The 18,226-nt window shown below is 47.5% G+C and overlaps 2 protein-coding genes across 5 annotated transcripts in view; one reads left to right on the top strand and one right to left on the bottom strand.

Annotated features, from left to right (window-relative positions):
• Window positions 1–8,280, bottom strand: part of DPYSL2 (dihydropyrimidinase like 2) — a 104,280-nt gene extending 96,000 nt beyond the window's left edge. Inside the window, exons 1-2 of one of the 2 annotated variants that reach the window (XM_070416628.1) lie at window positions 7,954–8,279; window positions 7,768–7,866 (exon numbers count right to left, since the gene is read on the bottom strand). In XM_070416628.1, coding sequence (XP_070272729.1) covers window positions 7,768–7,866; window positions 7,954–8,121 — 267 coding nt within the window. In that variant the 5' untranslated portion in view covers window positions 8,122–8,279. Of the gene's footprint in view, window positions 1–7,767 lie in introns of both variants that reach the window. The other variant, XM_070416627.1, reaches the window with a different exon arrangement.
• PNMA2 (PNMA family member 2) lies at window positions 7,275–15,729 on the top strand. 3 transcript variants are annotated; one of them, XM_070416632.1, is made up of 3 exons: window positions 7,275–7,294; window positions 11,599–11,733; window positions 12,025–15,729. In XM_070416632.1, the coding sequence occupies exon 3, from the start codon at window positions 12,482–12,484 to the stop codon at window positions 13,574–13,576; it is 1,095 nt and encodes a 364-aa protein (XP_070272733.1). In that variant the 5' UTR covers window positions 7,275–7,294; window positions 11,599–11,733; window positions 12,025–12,481; the 3' UTR covers window positions 13,577–15,729. The 3 variants fall into 3 exon arrangements, with proteins under 3 accessions (XP_070272733.1, XP_070272731.1, XP_070272732.1); XM_070416630.1 differs by lacking the exon at window positions 7,275–7,294 and adding an exon at window positions 8,481–8,590; XM_070416631.1 differs by lacking the exon at window positions 7,275–7,294 and adding an exon at window positions 8,636–8,702.
• Window positions 15,730–18,226: the final 2,497 nt, after the last annotated feature.

The raw sequence follows: 18,226 nt of genomic DNA, 5'->3' as shown, positions 1-18,226 counted from the left end.
TAAGCATACACGGACTGAAATAAAGAATATTATACCCAATAGCAGACCAGAGGAGCACATGAATCAAACCAAAGATTCGACAAAAAACACCCAATTGGAAAAGCAAAATGAAAAAAGAATCCGAAAGTGTGAAGATAGTGTAAGGAGCCTCTGGGACAGCTTTAAGCGGACTAATATCAGAATTATTGGAGTGCCAGAAGATGAGAGACAGCAAGATATTGAAAACCTATTTCAAGAAATAATGGCAGAAAACTTCCCCCATCTGGAGAAAGAAATGGACTTACAGGTCCAAGAAGCGCAGAGAACCCCAAACAAAAGGAATCCAAAGAGGACCACACCAAGACACATCATCATTAAAATGCCAAGAGCAAAAGACAAAGAGAGAATCTTAAAAGCAGCAAGAGAAAGAGGCTCAATTACCTACAAGGGAATACCCATACGACTGTCAGCTGATTTCTCAACAGAAACTTTGCAGGCCAGAAGGGAATGGCAAGAAATATTCAAAGTGATGAATACCAAGAACCTACAACCAAGATTACTTTATCCAGCAAAGCTATCATTCAGAATTGAAGGTCAGATAAAGAGCTTCACAGATAAGGAAAAGCTAAAGGAGTTCATCACCACTAAACCAGTATTATATGAAATGCTGAAAGGTATCCTTTAAGAAGAGGAAGAAGAAGAAAAAGGTACAAATTATGAACAACAAACATGCATCTATCAACAAATGAATCTAAGAATCAAGTGAATAAATAACCTGATGTACAGAATGAACTGGTGATTATAATAGAATCAGGGACATAGAAAGGGAATAGACTGACTATTCTTGGGGGGAAAAGGGGTGTGGGAGATGCGGGAAGTGACTGGACAAAAATCATGCACCTATGGATGAACACAGTGGGTGGGGAGTGAGGGTGGAGGGTGGGGTGGGAGCTGGAAGGAGGGGAGTTATGGGGGGAAAAAAGAGGAACAAATGTAATAATCTGAACAATAAAGATTTAAAAAAAAAAATTTACCTCAATTAAAAGAAAGATAGAAAGAAAGAAGAGAGAGAGAGAGAAGAAAGAAAGAAAGAAAGAAAGAAAGAAAGAAAGAAAGAAAGAAAGAAAGAAAGAAAGAAAGAAAGAAAGAAAGAAAGAAAGAAAGAAAGAAAGAAAGGAAAGAAGGAAGGAAGGAAGGAAGGAAGGAAGGAAGGAAGGAAGGAAGGAAGGAAGGAAGGAAGGAAGGAAGGAAAGAAAGAAAAGCCAGGGACAGCATAGCTTTCTTTCAGGGACTTTAGAGGAAATGGAGGAAGGAATCTTAAACATTAAGGCCCAGCCTGACAGCCCCAGGTTAGGTGACTGAGCAGTTAGCATAGCGAGTGACTGTAGAGCCAGGAAGACGAGCTGGGCTTCCTGACTCCTTGCCCAGAGTGCTTTCTGCCAGAGAGCGGCCTTGGAATCAGACCCCAGGCAAACTGTCTGTAAGGTCCTGAAAGCAAACCAAGCCACCTTACGACCGGGTGCTTCCCCTTCAAGGCATTCTTGGTGTGCAGCTCTCAGCCTACCCTACCAACCAACCAAATCCAAGTGTCCATCAGCCCACTTGCCAATCAATGCTGTTATTGATGGCCTCTTAATTATTTGCTTGTTGTTCTTGGTTTACATCAAGTAGAAAAATCACACTGTCATCACATTGCTCTAATCTTAGAAAAGCATGTCATTCATACTCTCAGAGTTGGCCTCTGTCCAGTGATATCTGAAGACATCTCTTGAATTAAAAAAAAAATGATGGACAGAATATTGAAGTTTAGGGCACATTCATAAAGACAGATCAACAGTCCCTTTTATAAATGGCTTCAAAAAGTACATTGCAAAAAAGAAAACAAAAAAGGTAGGCACAGAATTTTTTTTTTTTTTTTTTTTTTGCAACAGTGAATTTTTGGAGATAAAATGAGAAAAGAATAGTTGAAATAGAGAGCAATTCAGTACCTCACAGTGATTAAGAGGCTCCTTAGTCACATAGACCTGGGTTCAAATAATGCCTCTAACTTTTAATTAGCAAGTTGCTTTATAAGTTTGTTTGTTTTTACCTTCAGATATTTTTGCAAAATAAGAATAGCGGTAGTACCTACTCAGTATAGTTGTCTTAGCATTAGCAACATAGCACATATAAAGTATTTATCACAGGGCTACCCCTTAGACCATATGAAGTTTAATAGAATATGAAATATTTTGCCCACAAAACTAAACTATATCTTTAAATTCACTATATGTGACCTTGGAACTGAACTAAAGAATGAGGGGCTCCAGTAGCGCAATCGGTTAGCGCGCGGTACTTATAAGAATGATGTGTTGCAAGAAATATGAGACTGAGTCGGGAAACCTTGGTTCAAATCTTAGTTTATGTACTTACTAAATAGCAAGGCCTCGGGATCCTCAGTAAATATCACTAAGACTCTGTGTCCTTATTTACAAAGGGAATAATGCCTATATCAGATGGTACTGGGGCAAGTTTTAAAGTAATATATTCTATTCATTCTAAAACACAGGATCTAGATGTAATGCTACATAAATAACAAGGTCTTACTGGCATAGGACTGCAGTGGGACTAGGCAGTGAGGGGCCTCCATTCCAGTCCTGGGACTGTCACCTGAGTTCCATGGGATGAAGTGCTATCTTTCGGGACATCACTTTCTCCACCTCTAGAAATGGGGTGATTAATCAGAGGCCTCCTTCAAGCTCTCACATTTGGTGATAGTATACATTGGACTCCATGGCCAGTTCTGACTCTCCCTTCTCTCTCAAGGAAGTAGAAAGTGCCACTGACACCAAAGGGTCCACAGGAATACCGGCTGTCTTTTCCAAAGTAGAAAAATGCCCAGCCCTGTCCAGATTTCCATGGGCCAGGAGCTCACGAACTATGCAACATTCAAGAGGTCACGGCCGGATGTTGTCACTCAAAATTCATGGACAGCAAGTATCCTCTCCACCTCTGAGCTACAAGGGAAATGATGATCAGCTGGTGGGATTTTCTTCTACTCAAGCCTTAGTCCCCAGGTGGAGGTGGTGGGGTCTACCGCATCCCAAACGTAACCCTTCTTTCTTCCTCCCATAATTCATCGCGGGCCTATTAATTGAGCAACAACTTTCCAATATCAATGACTCATTAAAATTTAACTAATTATAGGAATATTATTCAGTCTTAAAAATGAAATCCTGTCACATGCTACACGGATGAACACTGAGGGCATTATGCTAGTGAACTAAGCGAGTCACAAAAAGATAAACACTGTGATTCCAATTATATGCAGTACTTAGTCAAATTCATAGAAACAGAAAGTAGAATGATGGCTGGGAGAGGTGTATACTAATATGTTGTTTAACGGGCAAAGAGTTTCCGTTTTTCAAGATGAAAAAGCTCTGAAGATGGGTTGCACGTCAATATGAATATATTTCACACCACTCAACTGTACACTTAAAAATGATTAAGATGCTAAATTTTATGTTATGTGTATGTCACCACATATAGAGTTTTTTAACTAATTATCTGATTACTTCAATAATCATTTGGGAAATCAAGAGCAACCAATAATTATCGATTATCACCATTTCCTTCTCCCAAGCATCCCTCTCCCTTTGAACCCAGATGGGTCATAGTTGTTTTTTTTTGGGGGGGGGGGGCTCCTGAGCACATACATGTTCACATTTGCACCTCCTCTTTTGAAACAATGTGCCCTCTAAAGTATCAAATCAATACTCTTGTTCTAGGCTCCCAGCCAAGTCTCTACCACACATTGTGCTAACTAGACGTTCTTTTTGTTGGACAGGCTAGTGCTAGCCTACTATCAAACAAGCATCTCTAGGGACAACTTGTGAAACAGCCATTCACAGAAGGTATGGATGCCTTCAATCACTGGGATTTCTCCCTAGCTAAGATTAACACAGGGCAGGAATTTTGAATGAGAGAGAGGAAGGCAAAGGGGAAGGAAGTGATTTCAGAATTTGTTGCTTTGGGAGGAAGAAGGATCTAGAAAAAGCATCACGATCAGGCTGGGGTAGGGGTAGCATTGAACAGTAAGAGAGCAGCAGAGTCACCAGGCAGCCAGTGTTGGGAGATAATATGGGGAGAGGGGATGGGGACACGCAAGGGAAAGGAATATCAGAAAGCATTTACAGAGCTGGTGATCTTGTCAAGTTCAGCAGCTCTCTTGTGTAGTTCACAGACTGGCACCTGCCCTGGAAAGTGGAGAATCACTCCCCTGCCACTCTAGTCTGCGCAGGTTGTTTGCTGCTGGGAGAAGGGCCTGGGAGCTCCTTTGGACAGGATGCTCATGATCTAATTTCCTTGGTGGAATAGCTGGTCCTGGCTAAGTTGTGTGATGCAATGGAGGGAATTCCTAAGAGGAAGGAGGAGGCTGAGGGACCCCAGGGCACTGGCAAGGGAGATTTGGCCAGCAGTGCTGACCTTCTGCTCTCTGTCCCAAGGGGCTCGAGTCCTTCACAGATGGTCATCAACCTAACCTCACTGTAGCCCAAGGTGGATTCCCCAAGGACAAAAAGAAAAAAGACAGTAATGAGATAGAAGCTTCTCTTATTTGCATTCACAACACTGGCTCTTGCCCTTCACCAAAACCTAGCAGCCCAGCCCAAGCCACGCCCAGTGGTTCCTAGTGCTGACCTGCTGACACCTGCAAATGCAAGCTCAGACACTTTTCCTGGTCTCCCACAAGCCATCTGGGCTAAGGAAGCCTGTTCCCTCCCTTCCCAAAGGAATAGAACCCCTAGTGCAACAGGTGGACAAAGCCATTTCTGTGACCAGGCATTAAGAACACCCACAAACAAAGATTCAGGGAGGAGGAGGGGGGTGAATCGGGGCCTCAATCCACTTGCTCAGTTCCCCACCTCTCTATGCTAGGGCTCCACATAGGCACGCACTGCGGTGCTGGCCACCACCCTGCTCATTAGCTGAAAACTAAGTAATGGCCACTTGTTCAGTCAAAATGGCAGGTCAAACTGCACTTTTGGAAATCACCATACACACACACACACACACACACACACACACACACACACACCCCACACACACACCTTTGTTCTCTTGTATAAACGTGAAATATTCAAACACTGTAAGTACTGATCCTGGTAAATACTCCCGGTCATGAATGAAACAAATCCCATAGGAACAACCCTTATGTGATAAGGCAAGATTGAAAATGAAAATTAAAAAAATAAAATAAAAGGGAAGGCTGCAGAAGACCAAGCCAGAATCACCCTCTGGTACAAATGTGGGTTTGCAGAGGCTAAAACTGCCTGGAGTTTTGGCTGGGTATTTCCTCTTCAAATCTCTCTCATATACCCTAGGCTTACAATTTAGAACTTCAGTTAAATTTGGAGTGTGTTCAGACTCGTAGCTCTGATGATCAAATATCTAAGATTCTAAATGAACAGAACAAGAGATGTTATTCAACCCAGTGAAACTTTGCCTTTCAAAATTTAATTTTAATTCACTGACATCATTATCAAGATGGCCACTTTTAATCTCCGTCCCCTGAACTGCTATTTTAAAAAAAAAAATCTCTTCCTTATCTCAAGGCATTTTTCTCCTCTCTTTAGGTCATTAGGATCACCAGCAAGCACAATGTGTTGAAGGCAAGAATACTCACATAACCATGATGCTATATGATCATGGTTTGCCCCCACCCATTGTATTCACATAGGGAAGTATTCCACACTCACTCAGCTTTCACTATTAGAAACTTTACTTCAGCCCTGGCTGGTGTGGTCAGTTGGTTGGGTGTTGTCTCATTCACCAAAAGGTTTCAGGTTGATTCCCAGTCAGAGCACATGCCCAGATTGTGGGCTGATCTCCAGTAGGGGGCATGCAGGAGGCAATCAATGTTTTGCTCCTATTGATGTTTCTCTCTCTCTCTCTCTCTCTCTCTCTCTCTCTCTCAGACACACACACAAAATCAATATCTTTTTTTTTTTTTTTTAAGAAAAACTTTACTTCAATTGTCAAAGTTTGTGTAATGACTTGGTAAAAAGTGAGTTTTATGGATTAAGTTCTTCTGGTTGACTCACAGTGAAATATGGATATCAAGTACTCCCCTATAGGAGTAGATCAGAGGACAGGGCTGTGGAAAGAGGAATCAATTAAGTAATTAGTTGCCCTATCTTTTTAAAATGACAGCAAATGGTTTCTCTTTTCTAGAATTGGCCCTATAAAAGTGAAGAGCTAAAAAAAAATTTAAAGGAGCAGATAATAATTTAAATAACATTCTCTAACTTTGACAGTATTTAAATGTGAAAGTACTCATTAAAGTTGGGTACATGTTGTTTTACTAAATTGTAAAAAATTCAATACAGTTGTAGAATTTCAAATGCAACATTATGCACTCAGACTACAATAAAAGTGAAGGGCTGCCACACTCCATGCTACATCAGGAAACAGTAACATATTTGGGCCATTATCACCAACTGTTAATTGTTTTCTGATGTGTTCATTGTCAGCACACACCCTGAATGTTGAGCCAAAGAAATGACTGTGGAATCACTCAGTGAATATGTAGAGACCACCCCCAACTACTTAGAAGCCTTTAGGAAAAAATTGCCTTGAACTTTTTATATAGCTAACCTTCCCCCAGCCCCACAAGGCAAGGTACATAATAGATATTCAATAAATAATCAATCATTGACTCATTTCTCGTCTTCACCAATGGGCCTGGGAGAGAAACAGCAAACAAGTGTTAAAACATTTCACACTGTAATTCATCAGTTGAGAAATTACGGTTTGTGTGGAGGGGGGGGGGGGGTGCTGCACAAGTATGAGGGTCACACTGATAAAAAAAAAACTGGTGTGAGAAGATGACTTCACTTAAAATACAAACTGTTCATTTTTGCCAGAGGTGACAAACATTTTCTAAATCAAGGTTTACTATATTGGTTCTCTTTGTTTCCCCATTAACACAGTATAGGGGGTCCAATCCATCTTTGACAATCTATTCAAAATGTGAAGGTGTTTCCCTTTTCTTTTCACCCTTTGAACATAATCTACTTAGTCCCTATCTGCAAAGCGCCTCCCAAATAGGGCGGGCGGGGGTGGGGGAGGCTCTGGGAAGCCCTTCCTGAGAGACTTAGCGGAACTTTGCTCTCCATATGGGCTATTTAGGAGCGTCAAGGTTTCCTCGGGTGACTCCATCGCCTCCCTGGTTCTTCTCACTTTGCGAACAGGAATCAGGGTGACGAGATTCTCCGAGGCTGTTCGGGAGCCGCTGACCATGGTCCTGGCCTCCAGCTCCGGACGCGAGCGCGAGAAGGTGCGGTGGAGAGCGCGCTGGGCGCCGGCGGGAGCAGCGGTCTGAGCCCCCGCCCGCCCCTCCCGACCCCTGGGGAGCCCAAGCCTTTACCCGAAGCCTCCACCGCACGCTCCGAGCTGCATCGAAAAAGGGTGGGACACCAGGCCACAGCTGCAGTAGGGAGCCGCCCGGGAGGGTTTAAGAAGAATGGAACCGCCGCCCATCCCCGCACCCCACCCTGCGATCCCCCAGCCGAGGATCGGCCCATCCTTCCCCCCTCCACCTCTCAGACCCAGATAAGCACTGGCAGCCTTTGTGGGCGCATCGCCCACCGCCCAGCCGGAGCCTCTCCGCACCCTTCGAGAAGGGTAGAGTAGGGTGGGGTGCTGGCACAGATCCGGGGAGGGGCAGGACGGTGGGCACTCTGGGATGCGAGGGAGGGGCGATCCCCGAGCCCCGTCCTCCTTCTCCGGCCTCCCCTCCCCCATACCCACCTGGTCGTAGACGTTCTGCAGGGCTTCCTTGCCCGAGGCCCGCCGGATCGCCACCTTCCGGCCCGATTCAACAGATGGCTCCCCGCCGGCACGCCGGCCCTGCCGGGAGTACGGCGGCTGCGGGTCCGGGCCCAAGTGGGCGACGTCCCGCTGCTGAGCCACCACCTGCCCCGAGCCCCTGCCCACCGACAGCGAGTCGAAGTCGATGGTCTTGTTCTCCGAGGACCCTTCCACCGGGCAGAACATGCCACAGAATTTCTGCCGGGGCTTGGGGCTTCCTGAACCCAGGTTCTTAAAAAAGGCAGGGACCTCTTCGTCCTCTGCCGCCTTCCCGGACTGCTTCCTCTCGGCCATGGTGCGGGGCTCGGGGAGGGTCCCTCCGTCTGTCCGCCCGTCTGCGGTCCCTAGGTCCGCCTCCCTGAGCACAGCCCCCGGCTGCCGCCGCCACAGCCGCGCTCTGCCTACCGCAAGGTGCACAGAAAGGAAGGAGGGCTGGCGAGCGGGCGACCCTCCCTCCGGCCCCTCCTCCTGACCCGCTAGCTCCCCCTGCCCACGCCCCCGCCGCCGCGGGAGCTCCCGCGAGCTGCAAAGTTGGGTTTGGCTGGGCGGCCGCTGCGGCAGCGGGAAGGAGAGGCTGCCAGTTCCCGGCAGCAGCCGGAGGGAGGCGGGGCGGGGCGGGGCGGGGCGCCGGGGTGGGAGCTGCGGAGGGAGGGGGAGAGGGAGGGCCGCGCTGCCCAGAGCCCCGCGCTCCGGAAGTGAAGCTGCCAGATCACCGGCTAATGGATGCGGAGCGGAGGGCCCGCTGACCGCTCTCGGCTCCCGGGTGAGTATGGGGCAGGCGCGCGGGGGCGAAGATCAGAGGGCGCAGGCCCTGGCCAACGCGCCCTCCCCCTCCACCTGCCCGGCCCGGCGCCTCCCGCGACCGCATTTCGGAGGTGGGCCAGGGACGAGGACCACGGCGGGGAGGGCCCCTGCCCCCTTACCCGGGGGTGAGCTGATGGTGCGAAAAGGGTGGCGTACTGGCTGGCGCCAGGACACCCGGGGAGAGAAGAAGGGGCCTCATTGAGGATGGAGAAGGGATGGCGCAGGCCTCGCAGAGGTGGGGGCTGTACGACGCCTGGTCCCCCAGAGCTTCAGTCCACCCACAGGCTTTGGGAGCAGAGATTGAAACGAGAGGGTTCCCACTTAGTTCATCCACTGAGGTGTGGGGGGGGGGGCAGGGGGGGCGCGCACAGCGTGGCGGAGAGAAATGCCGAGGGACGTAGCAAATGATGGGGGGAGGGGAGGGTGGTACAAAGAGAGACATAGATCTGCGGGCCCTTGGGAGTGTAACCAAGAATGCAGTCTGCAAATTCCAGCCCAGCACGACAACTGATATGTAGTGAGCGAGGGTGCAGGCACTGGGGTGGGGGGGTGGGGGGGGGGCACGTACCGCTAACTGCGCCACAAAACAGGCGCAGGGGAGTGTTTTGAACGGGTATGAAAAGGCGCAAATTGTAGCCCAATCCCTAAAGCGCCAGACCTTTCCGGTCCGGTACCCCCACCCACCCCTGTTGCGCACTGCGCCAGAGCCGAGTGCTGGAGAACTAAGAGCGGGGTGCCTGCCCAGTGGGGTAGGAGATGGGGGGCTGTGATGAGTGCATTGTGTGTGCACAACGAAGCAGGCCAACCATGTGTGGGGATTTGTGCCACTAACACGGTCCCGGGTGGATTCTCACTCATCCCCACGTCTTTCCCTGTATCAATACCAGTTCCTCAATCTGGTAGATTACAGCCCCGCCCTTCTCTACATTGGCAAAATTGTGCAGAGATGTTGCCCATCCTTTGGCGGGTCAAGAGGGAGGTCTGGGCATGCTCAGTAATTAGGATGGGTTTGGGTTAAAAGAGGCTGCTGCAGGGTCATCACGCTGGCCCAGGGATTCTGTCCCATCGTCAGCCCGTGCCCCTGGAAGGATTAAATGGGGATACTCCCACCCCACCCCCCAATTGGGAAAGGAGTTAAATTTGGAGGACTGCCAGTTACAGTTTTAGGTTGAGACCATCATGATGGGTGTAGGGAGAGGAGTCTTCGGATGAGAAGGGGAGGAAGAGGAAAGAGGAATACTGTGAGGGCTGAGAGACCCAGAAGCTGGCATTGAGACCTCAAACCAGATGTGCTTTCCATTTGAATAAAGCGCTTCCACACGAATGGCATCATTTCCTACTCACCGCAGCCCCGCAAGATGAGTGTGATGAATGCGCTGAGTGCTTTACCATCACTGTTTTCCAGGGTAGGAGACTGAGATTTAGAGAGATTGAGGCGCTTTGCCCAGGGTCACTATCTAATTCAATGATCCAACAAGCCCAGTGGGGATCTTCCATCTGAAAGTCTGGTTCCTTTTCCAACTAATTCTATCTTTACGTTAGAATATAAAAGATTTCCCCTTTTCTTCATAACCAAATATTTCAATCCGTGTAGCAAGGACCATGGTTCAGTTGCCATCTTTGTATTTGAAGGTCGCCTTGCAGGGAGAGATTGCCTTTGGAGAAAGAAGCCACCCAGAGTATCCTAACCTCAGGAAAGCAGTTACTACGTACACCATGAAGATATTTCTTCCTGGGCATTGGATGCCTTTTTATATCTCATGTGTCCTTGAAGTATTACAATGAAGAGGAAGTCACCCTCGTACATTAGCAGGGCCTAGAGAAGTCACTGGACTCAGATCCCTGGGGTTGCTGGGCCAGGATGTGATCCTTCTCTTTGTCCTCCTTGCCCTGGGGCACGCACCATGCCTTCCAAGCCCTCCAGAAGGGACTGGGGAAAGGTGCCCGCAGCAGGAGCAGCTGCCTCGATGGTGACAAGTTGGCATCTGTGGCATATAAAGCCCGCGAGGCGTGATGGGGGTTTTCAGGCCTGGGGAGGAGTGGTCAGGGCCCCAACACCCACCCCGCAGCAGTAAGTGGAGATGGTAGGCACTCTTCCCTTTTCACATTACCCATTCTCCACTGGTTCCCCATATCCTTCCTCTCTTTTCCTTTTTCTTCAAATGACCCCCATTCAAGTTCAAATGCTACGAAGAAAGTGTCATGTTAGTAACTTAACATCCATAGCAAAGTAACACCTCCTTTTGCATTTGCAAAGCCTGCCCAGACATAACAAAAGAGAATGAGTTCATAATTCCAGGTTTAACTTATTCAGCCCTGGGATTTTTTTGAAATATATTTTTATTGATTTCAGAGAAAGGAAGGGAGAAGGAGAGAGAGATAGAAGCATCAATGATGAGTGAGAATCATTGATAGGCTGCCTCCTGCACAGCCCCCACTGGGGATCAAACCTGCAACCCAGTCATATGCCCTGACCGGGAATCGAACCATGACCTCCTGGTTCATAGGTCGACACTCAATCACAGAGCCACACTGGCCAAGCTCGGCCCTGAGATTTTTAAAAATTATTAGGCCTATATTAAATTGTTATGTCGCCCTAACCGGTTTGGCTCAGTGGATTGAGCATCGGCCTACGGACTCAAGGGTCCCAGGTTCGATTCCGGTCAAGGGCATGTACCTTGGTTGCGGGCACATCCCCAGTAGGGAGTGTGCAAGAGGCAGCGATCAATGTTTCTCTCGCATTGATGTTTCTAGCTCTCTATCCCTCTCCCTTCCTCTCTGTAGAAAATCAATAAAATATTTTAAAAAAAAAATAAATAAATAAATAAATAAATAAATTGTTATGTCTATATTATCATATTAAAGTGTATTATATGCTATATTGTTATACTGATATTGGTTTTAAATGTTAGAGTGATTTCTAATTGTATTTTTAATCAAAGTAGTGACGTAACTATATTGTTACAGGACAGCTTGGCTTGGCTGGAGCTAAGAAGGACCCAGACATGAACATTGTGTAGAGTTGGGTGACATCTTCCTGTGCTAGAAGCTGAACAAACAAGCTTCGTGACTCTCACAGAACATTCTGGAATGTAAAAACAGGTATCTGGCCATCTCCTGACTTCATTCTTCACGGGGGAAGGATCTTGAGTCCTGGCCACAACTGGGCTCAGACATTAATTGACATGTCTGATGAGTGAATGGCAGGGAAGCCAGATTTCAGGAGGGTCCCCAAGAGGGAGAAAAGGTCACTATCAGCAGAGACCTGACTGTGGGGTAGACACAAATACAATGTGGGGTAGAGCCCCGTCTGCCCTCACTTCTGTCCCTAATGAGTGTGGGTGCTTCCTGGGAAGGAGAGGGCTGTGTGGTAACTGACCATTGTTTCACTAGGAGTCCAGGCCCTCTGCTGTGGAACGTCCCTCCAGGAGTCCTGGGTGCCACGTGGAGGCGTTTCCACACTGACTAGAGAGAGGTGAGGCGACGGAGACCCAGAGAGTGTGAAGCAGCTCTCGCACGTGCCTCCGTTGGTCAGAGAAGGGTCAACACCACCACAGTCTGCTAGCATCTGGAGAGACACCGCAGCCGGGGAACTACAGAGCCACTGGCAGTGGCGCTGTCCTAACTGAGACACTAACCACCCACCTTGGGTCAGGTCCAGAGCTATAACGGGAAGTGCTGAGTTCCTGCCACCTCAGCAGGAACTGGGCAAGGAAGGGTTACTGGTCCAGAAGACTTCGGGCTGCTGTTGGAGGGAGTTTATCCAGGATACTTGAAATCCTAAGGGAGTGCCTACCTGCACTGCAAATTCCTTGTACCCTAGAGTTAGAGCCAATAGGTACTCGTGACGATGGCACTGGCGCTGTTGGAGGACTGGTGCCGGCTGATGAGTGTGGATGATCAGAAATCCCTGCTGGTGATGGGGATCCCAGTGGAGTGTGAGGAGGCGGAGATCCAGGAGGTTCTCCAGGAGACGTTAAAGTCTCTGGGCAGGTACCGGCTGCTCGGCAAGATATTCAGGAAGCAGGAGAATGCCAGCGCCGTCTTATTAGAGCTCCTGGGGGACACTGATGTCTCGGAGATTCCCAGTGAGGTTCAGGGGAGGGGGGGCGTCTGGAAGGTGGTATTTAAGACCCCCAACCAGGACGCTGAATTTCTTGAAAGGCTGCACCTCTTTCTAGAAAAAGAGGGGCAGACAGTCTCGGGTATGTTCCGAGCCCTTGGGCATGAGGGCGTGTCTCCAGCCGCAGTGCCCTGCGTGTCGCCAGAGTTGTTGGCCCAGGTGGTGGGGCAGGCAGTAGCACATGCCCCGCAGCCCCTGCTGCCCATGCGATACCGGAAGCTGCGGGTGTTCTCAGGCAGTGCTGTGCCCGGCCCCGAGGAGGAGCCCTTTGAAATCTGGTTGGAACAGGCCACTGAGATCGTCAAAGAGTGGCCGGTAGCAGAGGCAGAAAAGAAAAGGTGGCTGATGGAAAGCCTGCGCGGCCCCGCCCTGGACCTCCTGCGCATCGTGCAGGCAGACAATCCTTCTGTGAGTGTGGACGAGTGTCTGGAGGCATTCAAGCAAGTGTTTGGGAGCCTGGAGAGCCGCCGGACCTCCCAGGTGAGATACCTGAAGACCTATCAGGAGGAAGGAGAGAAGATCTCCGCCTACGTGCTGCGGCTGGAGACGCTGCTCCGCAAGGCTGTGGAGAAACGTGCCATCCCCAGGAATATCGCAGACCAGGTCCGCCTGGAGCAGGTGCTGGCCGGGGCGAGCCTCAGTGAGACCCTGTGGTGCAGGCTTAGGGAGCTGAAAGACCAGGGGCCGGCCCCCGGCTTCCTTGAGTTAATGAAGGTGATCCGGGAAGAGGAGGAGGAAGAGGCCGCTTTTGAAAATGAGAATACTGACGAGTCAGATGAAGGTGATGGCTATGGCCACTGGCATAAGGAGATTGATAACTAAAAGCTAAGTCGGAGTGAGCCTGCAGCCCGTGGGCTCGGGGACTTCGCTTTACCAGGCTAAGACCTTTTCCATGGTCTTTTCTTTAGTGAATGCGATTAAAACCAAGGCATTGAAGCCAAGTCTTGATTCTTTCTGAGAAAAAATTATTTGAGAGTTTCTTGGACCTTAACATAGATTACCAATAAACAAAATATTAAACTCCAAATGTGATATAGTAACCTAAAGGAAATGTCACATTTCCTGTAAATATCCCCAATAGACAAAGTTTGCCCATACCATAGAAAGCAGAATTGACATGAGAAAAAAGTATCCTTTGTAACCTACCTGAAAACCTAGGCTTTTTTTTTTTTTACCTGTAGGGTGATTTTCTTTATTGAAACAGCAAATTCCGTGTCCCTGAAGCAGTGAGAGGCTCTGTTCAAGGAGGTAACAGTCCTAAGGGCACAGCCGTGCTCTCAGAGAGCGACAGGCTCGTCAGGACAGGCCTCCCGTGTGGAAGCGGAACAACGTTATGTGTAAATAAGTTCATGACGCCGGTAGCAGTGCAGTTGCCAAATGAACACAACCATCTCCACCTCCAGGATTCTCTCCTTTCTTGGGAAGCACTCCTCCCACCTCTCTGCCAGGTGTCAGGTAGACGGTCCAGGCACTGTGTTAGGCCCCAAAGACACAACACTCTGCCTGATCCCTGCTTTCAAGAGGTTCGAAGCGTGAGAGCGCCCTCAGGAAAGGGCGATGTTGCAGGAGGGCATGCTGGAGTAGCGAGCAGGCCTCTCTGGCTAGAGAAGATTTTTAGTGCCGACAGAAGGCAAAGAGGGGAAAGGAACGCACACTTACGAGGGCCTACAAGCCAGGTGTTGTGTGCATGTAGCAGTTAATGTGTGCAGCAACCCAGTGCTCCTAGATGGTAAGCCTTCTCCTCCATATCAAATTGCTAACAAGTGGAGCCGAGGCAAGAATTGAGAACTCTCTGAAGCTCATGTTTACAATGGATTTCAAACCCTTTAAATCTCTAATAAATAATGGGCAGATGCAAGTGTGTTGATATCCACATTTTAGCACCTAGGCATTCAGCAACAGGCTCACTTTTGTTTTCAGGCGTTGGAGAGAAAGTTCCCTTGCACTATCTGAGCATGTAGCTGAACTTCGCTCTCTTTTTTTCCTTTTTATTGAATTTATTGGGGTAACACTGGTTAACAAAAGTATACAGGTTTCAGGCGCACAATTCCACAACACATCATCTGCGCACTGTATTGTGTTTACCACCCCAAGTCTTCATCCATCAACAGTTGTCTTCCCTATACCTTCCTACAGCTCTCCCTACCACCCAACTCTTCTTAATGTTCATAGATTAAGGGACCTGTTACTTCTCATGGGTATTTAAATCAAGCCCATGCATGCCCTTGATGTTGAGTATGCTAGTAGAGCCATGATCACCATTCTGTGAAATGCTAGTTGATGTAGCACAGCATGGTAGCTTTGTGTACAACAAACTTGCTGAAATCCTCTGAACATCAGTTTCCTCATCAGAAAAATGAGAAGGTAATGGAATAGGGCTGTTATGTTCAGATCAAATGACATAATGCCTTTTAAGCACTTAGCATGATGTCTGGAGGATAGAAAGCCCTCAATATATGGAGACATTATTATCTTCATGATGCTTTTCTGCTCAATGCATGCTCTCTTTATTGTTCTAACAGTTGTGCCACAGCAAGTAAATATGTAACCTGTGAGTAAAGTTGTGGTAACATTGCATTAGAAACCCTTTTAGCTCTTATGGTAAGTTTGAGTGCTTCGTGTCTGTTACTCTGTGAAAAGTATTCTAGCCAATTAGACTATTCCTAGTGATTTGACTTTGAAACAACATTGTAATTTCTGATTGTGGATCATTTTAATTGAAGAATATCTTGTGATTGTAAGAAAAGAATTTTTTAAAAAAGGGATCATGTGTGATCATTTGCCTAAGTTATATTTTTCAATACTGTTCAACCACAGTGGCACAATATCACCCAGTGCATCCTGACTTCATGTTTTGTACTCATGAAAATGCCCTCACTGTTTTTATTTATTGACAATATGTGAAGTAAACTGTTATAAATGTGAAGTTACAAAATAAATACATACTAATAAAACTCTAAGTTTTTTCTGTTTCATGCAGCGTGGTTTTGTGTAAACTATTACTTGAAGGAGTTTTACTAGTATTGGTAAAAGAAAAATTTTGGTAGGTAAGATTAGAAAATCACTCCAAAGCCAAATGGTCTTGAACTCTTCTAGACATACAATCCTGAGAACAAAACACTGGAACATGAATACTTGGGCTTTGTCTCCAGGGATGAGAGGGCTCAGTCCACCCATCATTGATTTCTCTTTAAAATACAAAAAGTGACAGATGGAGGCCAGGTCCCTCAGAGACCTTCGACTCATTTGCTCAGACAAGTAACTGCAGACAATTCACCAGCCTCTATTCTGCCAACAGTAAAATGACCAAATGCTGAAATATTGCATTTCTTGGATGAAGTCATTTTCTACTATATATACTAGTATGTGCAGGGTGAAAATTTTCTCTCGGCTTTGGTCCTCTTGAATTGTTTCTCTTCCTTTGTTTCAATGGGGGAGTGTTCCTCATTGGGCTGTGCACGGTAAAAATGGACCCATTACAAGGCGAGTGTCCTGAGGCTTACCCAACACCCTCTCCCAATGATTTCAGCGAAAACCTCCTAGGAGACTGGTCTTGCCTTGTACTAAATATCTCCAGTGCTGACCCTCAGAGACTGAGGCCTCCAAGATTACATAGCCCACTGCTGCGATAGCTTTTCACCAGGGCCATCAGCCTCTTCAGGCCTCAGGTGTCACCTGACATCTCCGCCTGTATCAGCCAGTCCTGCCAAGCCTCTCATCCTGTTTTCTTTTGCTGTCCATCCTCAAGGCAAGACTCTCTGATCATCAGTTCTCGTCTTTACTGTCATGTTCGTGCTACCCTGTGCTTCCCAGTACTGGCCTTTAAGATCTTCTAACACGCCTACCAGATATTCAGTCCTAAACAAATTTGCCTATATTATCAGTGTCCTTGCATATTCCTTAATTGACCACTGGTCCTTGTGGTAGTCTGTTGCCCTCAAGTCCCTTGAATGGAAGCTGCCCAGTCTCGCCACCTCAGGAGAGATGGGGAGTGATGGTAGCACTTCTTTTAGCTCGTCATCATCACCTGCCCATTTGCAAACACATTTGCTCCCTCCTGGCATATACTCATCAACTCTGCCCCACCACCCACTGTAGACCAGTCCAGACAAGCCTTAAAAGAGGGGCCAAAGAAGCCAAAGAGGAGCCCACTTAGGACTGAACCTGGCTGGGGTCATCTAAAGCAACAAAAAGTAGGAAGAAAAAGATAACGAGGGTAAACCATGTTCAAGAGAGTTCTGCAAGTCAAGACTCGGAAAGCATAGTTTTGAAGGGGTAGAACCTGAAATGAAACACAAAAGTGAAGTAAGAGGATCTGAGACAATTGTCAGATGCACTGAAGGTTTGTTTTTGTTGACCACCAGCATAATCTTTGGATAGTCTCCCTCCCCTTCTTGTCTGGGTGGGCCAGAAACTCCTTGAGTTTGCCCAGGGAGAAGCTGGCTGAGAAGCAGAAGATAGTGCCTGTAGATGGGCTTCTCAGAAGCTAGCCTTCCACTGTAGTGGGCCCTGGAGTGGTCCCTGGCCTGGAGCTGCATTACACAACTCCCAGATGTACCCAAATGGTTCTTGGCATCCCAAATGGACACTTTCTTAAAAACTAGAGTAACTCCAGAAGTGTATGTCAAAAATCAATTCATCAGAAGAAAAAAAGGTGTAGCATTTCAGTCTCTCAGGACACCAGCTGGAGCTGCCCATCTAATCATCTGGGCTGTTTTAAGCAGCAGCTGAGACTTTCCCAATCTGCCCCACCCACCCACCCTTGAAGGGAAAAGTCATGAAAGGGAGGAGTTGCCTACACTGGGTGGTGGTGCTGAGGCTGAGAGCCACTGCAGGAAGTCCCCAGGGAAGGCAGGGGAAGCCTACTCCCATCCTGTTCTGTCCCAGATCTGCCCTGCTCTGCACCATGTAAAGGCAGACCCACTAAAGGCCTTTCCTGGCTTCTTGGCACAAGAGCTAGGCCAACAAACTCAATTATTAAAATAAGGCTTATTTGTTCTGGGATGTGCATAAGTTACTTGCTAACAACTTTATCCTTTTGATTCTTACTGTTAAGCATTGTTAGGCAGCACCAGCATATAATTTAATCTAGGTTTACTTTGCCCCAATACTGTGACAAAATCTTTATGAGTACTCTACCCATGGCTTTCCATAAATTATGAGGCTTTCCTTTAGTTGGTGGGAAGAGGCACTATTCCTAAACCTGGTGTGAGAACCAATGACTATTTCCTCCAATTATTTTAAGTGATTCTTTTCCAAGCATTGGGTTGTTTCTTTACACACATGAGCTAATCAGTACTTAAGTGATTACTTAATGGTCCCCTTTGGCAGATCTCCAGAATTCTCTCTCATCTCCAGCACTCTGCCCTATGAACTCTAGCTGCCTTATGCTCCTAGCTCCTTCTCTGTAACTCTGGAAAACCACCATATTCTATTTGGGTTCTCTCCCTGCAGTGCAGTCAAGTTTTTCAT

Source organism: Myotis yumanensis, unplaced genomic scaffold (genome assembly GCF_028538775.1).
Source record: "Myotis yumanensis isolate MYYU_CA2020_CCGP unplaced genomic scaffold, mMyoYum1.0.hap1 SCAF_5, whole genome shotgun sequence".
Lineage (NCBI taxonomy): Eukaryota > Metazoa > Chordata > Mammalia > Chiroptera > Vespertilionidae > Myotis > Myotis yumanensis.
Note: the sequence above shows the minus strand (reverse complement) of the source record. Positions and strands in the feature narration are given on the sequence as shown.